A 7,737-nucleotide genomic window follows, 5' to 3' on the forward strand; every position below is an offset into this window, starting at 1 on the left:
GAGTAACCCAAATTGTATGACTGAACCTGCAGTCAAGCTTCTGGGGTCTTCTTGGAGCAAAAGTGACTTTCAGTTTCAACAGTGTAGGGGCCTATGTAGAGTACACATTTATTTGTGGACATCTACTCATGTCCTACAATCATTCACATTTAATGAATTTAATTGAGCAAGTTTTCTATAGGGTTTTCATCACTGATATATACAATTTTGCACAGCCTTTATTTAGCAATATATATTGGTATCATTCAGAAAAGGAAAAGTTTCAATAAGCAATCTTAATTTCTCCATAATCTTCCTAAAAACAAGTTACATGAAACTATCTGCTTTGCAAATAGAAGAAATTATAAAAATGCAGATAAGAAATGTATTTAGATAATGTTTCATACTATATGATTCAACTATGTATTTTAATTTAAAATGTACTAATAAATTTCATTAGTTATGCCAATCCTACAAATTAATTAGTTTCTGCATACACATTTTTACTTGGATAATGAAATTTTATTTACTACCACCAGAAGCGACAAAATACATATATAAGAAACAAAACAAAACAATTTTGGTATACCTCAAAATTATCATCTAGTTTAATCCAGCCAAGGTCTGTTGATTCTAGGTATTTCTTATAGGACTTTTCCAATAAAATTATCTGCTTTTGACTAAATGGCTTCCATTTCTGTTTTGGTTTCATCTCCCAAACAACACCAGAACTAAAATAATTCACAAAGAAAATTAATTAAATTAAATACATATTTAGGTTGTGGAATTGTCATTCAACTCCAAATTGTTGTAACTGTCAACCACCTATGAAAATCACATTTATACATGAGATTTTTTTAAAAATACCAAAATATATCTGTGTTATAAAAGTGCATAAGGAAAAGAGGCAGGGGAAAATCTTTTTCTGTCACACGTTGACATCCATGAGCTAAGGGACCAGCAAACTTTTTGCATATGGGGATATTTTAGGCTTTGTGAGCTGAGACAAAATCAAAGTTATTATGCAGGTACTTAAATAACAAGAGAGAAAAAACACTTCCACACATTTTTTAATTGATGAAATTCAAAATGTAAAAATAACAATTGGGTACAATTTTTAAAAACAAGTCTATTAATGAGAAAAACACTTTCTCCCTCCCTCCCTTCCTCCCTTCCTTTTTATTGAGGTATAGTTGACATATAACATTACTTAGTTTCAGATGTACAACATAATGATTTGATATTTGTATATACTGTAAAACTATCACCACAGTAACAGTTAACCTCCATTACCATACATAGTTACAAAAAATTTTTTTTACTCTTCTTTTGTGGGGGTGACTTTTCACTTAATTAGGGCTCAAAGTTAGTGTTCCCTATTATCAAAATCTATTGCAAATGTTCATCTGTTATGCTGATCTGTAATGAGCATCTTTAAAAATGTCCTTTCATGCAGAGATACTGTCAAATACTGATCTCAATCTAAGAGAATATTAGTTTAACTAAGCATATGTATTGCTTGTAATACATTTGTAAAATTCTATTCTATATTAGAAAAATTCTCGATCTAATTTTAAATTCTGTTTCCTACTCTATTAGATTCTTCTCTTGATTGTTGCCTTTTAGCATGTCAATACATTACAAATCAATCACTTCCGATTGAAGGTTAGGTAGAAGCTCTTTCATTAATAGTTAAATGAATTTTGAAATGTGGAAATTTTCTTTGTACTTGCCCTGAGGTTAGAAAACATGTTGTTGGAACTGTAGTTGTAGGTCATAGAATATATCCACCAGCTCCAAACTTGTGTGGGGTTGGAGATCTCACTTCTTGTTTTAACTTTGGACAGCAGAGGAAATATATAAAATAGACTAACATTATTTGCGATTCAAATGTTAGTTGTCATCAAAACGACTTTCCTGTTTTACCTTCTGCTTTCAGGTTGAATTTGCTATCAAGTCTGCAGCAAAAGCTAACTTCCAAAGCCATTCAGTGCTCAATAATAGTGGCTGAGGGTGGTTCCTTTCATTTAGAAAAATTTTAATCTTGACCGGGAACTCAAAAAAAGTACAATGAAAAGTATTACCGTTACACAGTCAAATTGCTGTGTGTTAAATAAGGACATTCGGCTTCTAGTTCTGACAAAAATTCCCTGAACTAATGATCGTTAAGTCCACAAGAGTGAATGAAGTTCCTCACTGGGCACTACTGGTTTGATAACAAATGACCAATTCAAATATTTTCTACAAAGTACCTGCTGACAAACAACATAATGAAACTATACACATTCAACACTACATTTTCACAAGCTTTGTGAATTTGTCCAACTATGTCTTCTTGTGTTTCACACATTATTTTCTCATTAGTTGTAATATATCTTAGAAGATTCCACTTCATGTACTGAATTAGTATTACTTCAACTTGTCTGAAAATATTCTCACCTGTATTGTTCTACGTTGACTATTTATAGAGGCTAACTCTTCATTCACTTTCAAACTCAGTACTGGCTTCTCAAATATGCAACTGAGCATATTGATAACATCTATTCACTCATGAAGAGCCAAGGAAAACCACTCAAAATTATTTGCCTGTTTTCTAATTAACTACTGATGTTGCTCCAAATGTCCTCAATTCTTCAAGCAACTATTCTCACCAAAAGGCTAATGCTCCTAAGTTTATATGCTCTGGACACATTTCTTTAGCTGCTATAATCAGACACAATTCAATTAATGCACCATAGGTAAAAGGCTTTCTCTGCATGGTTAACAAAATGGGTCACTCCGAAACTAACTTTGGTTGCAGCTTCATTTTTGTTTTTTTAATCTTATAAAGAAAAATCCTTCTGTGATGAGATATTTTGTCTGACATTTTCTAATTTTTCTGGCCATTGCTTTCCTGTGAGTTGGATATATTCTGATGCATACCTAGTTTGCAAATGTCAATATACATTGTATTCTTTAACTACATACATAGTGTCATTACATAATAAAATAATGCTCTGCCATTTCATTTGATAACTGTGTCCTATAGGAGAGACATTCAAAGTCCACTTTTCTTACTTTGATGTGATGAGTACGCATTAAATATAAAAAATAAATAAAAGTTGCAGTAGACCTATATCTGTGGCACTCAAACATTCTCAAGTTATAACTACATCCCTGTCATTTGTTATGCACTGAGCAGCAGTACAAAAGCAGTCACAGACATGCAGAAGAATAAGCAAGGCTGTTTTCTAATAAAACTTTACTTATAGGCAACAAACTCTGAATTTCATATACTTTTCATGTGTTACAAAATATTGTTCTTTTGATTTTTCAATCATTTAAAAATGCAAAAAAATCACTATTAGATCAAGGGCTATACAAAAACAGGCAGCAGACTAGATTTAGCTCTTAGGCCATACTTTGCTGATCCCTGATTGGAGAATGTTTGCATAAAGATAAAATATAACTCCATATTGCATTAATTTACATAACTTGTTGATAACAGTCATGATAGTGTTAACAATGCCCTCACTACATAATGTGCTTAAGGGATACCAGTCAATAAAGGTAATGAATAAACTACCTACTTAAATTATATAAATTCAACATGATAAAGCTTCCACAAACTAGGAAGAGGGGAACTTCTTCAACTTGATAAAGAACATCTACAAAATACCTACAGTTAACACCATACCTAACGGTGAGAAACTAGATATTTTCTCACTAAGATCAGGAACAAAGCAAGGATGTCCACTCCCACCAGTCCTAGTTAACATTGTACAGGAAATCCTAGATGATGTAATAAGACAAGAAAGTGAAATAAAAGGTACACAGATTGAGAAGAAAGACATAAAGAACGGATGACTTTGTTCTTAGATGACACAAATGTCTATGTAGAAAATCCCAAAGAATTAACCAAAAAACTCCTGCAAGTAGTAAGTTTCAAGATACAAGGTTAACATAAAAAAGTCAAATACTTTCTTATATATCAGCAATGAACAATTGGAACGTGAAATTAAAAACACAATAATGTTTACATTAGTACCAAAGACATGAAATACTTAGGTATAATAAAATCTAACAAATCTATATAAGATCTACATGAGGAAAACCGTAGGAGTCTGACGAAAGAGATCAAAGACCTAAATAAATCAAGTTCCCAAGTTGATCTATAGATTCAATGCAATCCCAATCAAAATTCCAGCTAATTATTTTGTGGATGTTGACAAACTTATTCTAAAGTTTATATGGAAAGGCAAAGACTCAAAATAGCCAACAAATATGAAAGGAAAAGAAAAAAGTTGAAGAACTGACACTACCTGACTTCAAGATTACTATAAAACTAGAAAAATCAAGACAGTGTGATATTGATGAAAGAACAGACAAACAGATCAAGAGAACAGAACTGAGAGTCCAGTAACAGACACAGACAACTGATTTTTGAAAAGGAGCAAAAGCAATTCAGAGGAGAAAGAACAGTCTTTTCAACAAATGGTAATAGAACAAACTGTACATTCACATGCCAAAAAAGTGAATCTAGACAAAGAGCTTACATATTTCATAAACAACCCCTCAAAATGGATGACCTAAATATCAAACACAAAACTATAAAATTCCTATAAGATAACACAGGATAAAGTCTAAGTGACTTTAGGTTTGGCAATGAATTTTAAGATATGACACCAAAAGCACAATCCATGAAAGAAAAATAGATGTGGGACTTCAATGAAACTGAAAATTTCTGCTCTGAGAAAAAGACTGTTAAAAGAATGAAAAGACAAGCCACAGGCTGGGAGAAAATATTTGTAAAACACATATCTGATAAAAGACTGATACCCAAAAAATACAAAAACTCTTAAAACTCAACAATAACAAAAAAATTTAAATTGGGCAAAAGATCTGAACCTCATCACAGAAGATGTTCACATGACAAATAAGCATACGAAAAGATGCTCAACATCATATGTAATTAGGTATTCAACATATGTAATTAGGCAAATTAAAACGAGATATCACTACAGACCTATTAGACTAGCCAAAATCTGCACAATGACAACACCAAACGCTGGCAAGGATGTGGAGCAACGGCAACTCTCATTCATTCCTGGCAGGACTCCAAATGGTGCAGCCTCTTTGGAAGACAATTTGGCAGTTTCTCACAAATCTAAACATACTTTTACCATATAATTCAGCAGTCATGTTCCTTGATATTTACCCAAATAAGGCAAAATCTCATGTCCACACAAAAATCCAGCACATGAATGTTCATAACTACCAAAACTTGGAAGCAACCAAGAAGTCCTTCACTAGGTAAATGTATAAATAAACTGTGTTACATCCACACGTGCCACATTATTCAGTGATTTAAAAAAAAGAATCATCTATCAAGTCACAAAAAGACATAATTAACCTTCAAAGGATATTACTAAGTGAAAGAAGTCAATTTGAGAAGGCTACATGTACAATTCCAATGATAAGATATTCCTGAAAAGGCAAAACTTCGGAAACAGTAAAAAGATCAGTGGTTTTCAGGTGTTCAAGGGGAGGGAGAGAGGAATGACTAGGTTGGGCATAGGTGATTTTTTAGAGTAGTGAAATTATACTATATGATCCTGTAATGGTGGATACATGTTACTATACATTTATCAAAATCCTTAGAATTTACAACACAAAGAGCAAATGCAAACAATATAAACAACAGACTTTAGAAAATAATAATGTATCAATATTAGTTCATCAATAGCAACAAATGTACCACACTATTTCAAGATGTTAACAACAAGTGAAACTGGGGTGACCGGTGGGGAGAAGGGAGAAAATAGGAACTCTGTACTTTTTATATTCAATGTTTTTGTAAATCTAAAACTGTATTTTAAAAAGACTATTTTTTTTAAAAATTATGTAACTCATTTTCCTCAGTATACATCCTACTGAATATGCATTGAATGTGTAGTGTGTCAGAAAAAGGTAATCAAGTTCTTTTAGATGAAATTTTGAAATGTCCTTATAAATGAAGGTCAATCTAACAAAATATACTAGCATATATAATAATAGAGGAAAAATAAGTTATATCAAAGAACAAGAGAGTGGAGAAAACTGGATTTATATAATTTCAAAAAGATTTTTGAACTAAAATCCTGCAGCCGGTAGAACAAAAACCACATTCACAGGAAGATAGACAAGATGAAAAGGCAGAGGGCTATATACCAGATGAAGGAACAAGATAAAACCCCAGAAAAATAACTAAATGAAGTGGAAATAGGGAACCTTCCCGAAAAAGATTTCAGAATAATGATAGTGAAGATGATCCAGGACCTTGGAAAAAGAATGGAGGCAAAGATTGAGAAGATGCAAGAAATGTTTAACAAAGACCTAGAAGAGTTAAAGAACAAACACCTAGAAGAAGAATGAAAAGAAATGAAGACAGCCAAAGAGACCTCTGGGACAACATTAAACGCACCAACATTTGCATTATAGGGGTCCCAGAAGGAGAAGAGAGAGAGAAAGGACCCGAGAAAATATCTGAAGCGATTACAGTCAAAAAATTCCCTAACTTGGGAAAGGAAATAGCCACCCAAGTCCAGGAAGCACAGAGTCCCAGGCAGGATAAACCCAAGAAGAAACATGCTGAGATACATAGAAATCAAACTGATAAAAATTAAAGACAAAGAAAAATTATTGGAAGCAACAAGGGAAAAACAACAAATAACATACAAGGGAACTCCCATACGGTTAACAGCTGATTTCTCAGCAGAAACTCTACAAGCCAGAAGGGAGTGTGGCATGATATATTTAAAGTGATGAAAGGGAAGAACCTACAATCAAGATTACTTTACCCGGAAAGGATTTCATTCAGATTCGACGGAGAAATCAAAAGCTTTACAGACTAGCAAAAGCTAAGAGAATTCAGCACCACCAAACCAGCTCTACAACAAATGTTAAAGAAACTTCTCTAAGTGGGAAGCCCAAGAGAAGAAAAGGATCTACAAAAACAAACTCAAAACAATTAAGAAAATGGCAACAGGAACATACATATCGATAATTTCCTTAAATGTGAATAGGTTAAATGCTCCAACCAAAAGACACAGGCTGGCCAAATGGATACAAAAACAAGACCCATATATATGCTGTCAACAAGAGACCCACTTCAGACCTACAGACACATACAGACTGAAAATGAGGGGGTGGAAAAAGATATTCCACACAAATGGAAATCAAAAGAAAACTGGAGTAGCAATACTCATATCAGATAAAACAGACTTAAAAATAAAGAATGTTACAAGAGACAAGGAAGGACACTACATAATGATCAAGGGATCAATCTAAGAAGAAGATATAACAATTATAAATATATATGCACCTAACATAGGAGCACCTCAATACATAAGGCAACTGATAACAGCTATAAAAGAGGAAATCGACAGTAACACAATAATAGTGGGGGACTTTAACACCTCACTTACACCAATGGACAGATCATCCAAACAAAATATTAATAAGGAAATACAAGCATTAAATGACACAATACACCAGAGAGATTTAATTGATATTTAAAGGACATTCCATCCAAAAACAGCAGATTACACTTTCTTCTGAAGTGCACACGGAACATTCTCCAGGATAGATCACATCTTGGGTCACAAATCAAGCCTAAGTAAATTTAAGAAAACTGAAATCATATCAACCATCTTTTCTGACCACAACGCCATGAGATTAGAAATGAATTACAGGGAAAAAAAAACATAAAAAACACAAACACATGGAGGCTAAACAATA

General features: G+C 33.0%; 1 protein-coding gene across 2 annotated transcripts in view; it reads right to left on the reverse strand.

Moving 5' to 3' along the window:
* Nucleotides 1-7,737, reverse strand: part of VPS13C (vacuolar protein sorting 13 homolog C) — a 182,326-nt gene that overhangs the window by 25,143 nt on the left and 149,446 nt on the right. For both annotated transcript variants that reach the window (XM_024128742.3, XM_028494846.2), the window contains exon 66: nt 569-710. In XM_024128742.3, the coding sequence (XP_023984510.1) occupies nt 569-710 (142 nt within the window). The remainder of the gene's footprint in view (nt 1-568; nt 711-7,737) is intronic.

This window comes from Physeter macrocephalus, chromosome 11 (assembly GCF_002837175.3).
Source record: "Physeter macrocephalus isolate SW-GA chromosome 11, ASM283717v5, whole genome shotgun sequence".
Lineage (NCBI taxonomy): Eukaryota > Metazoa > Chordata > Mammalia > Artiodactyla > Physeteridae > Physeter > Physeter macrocephalus.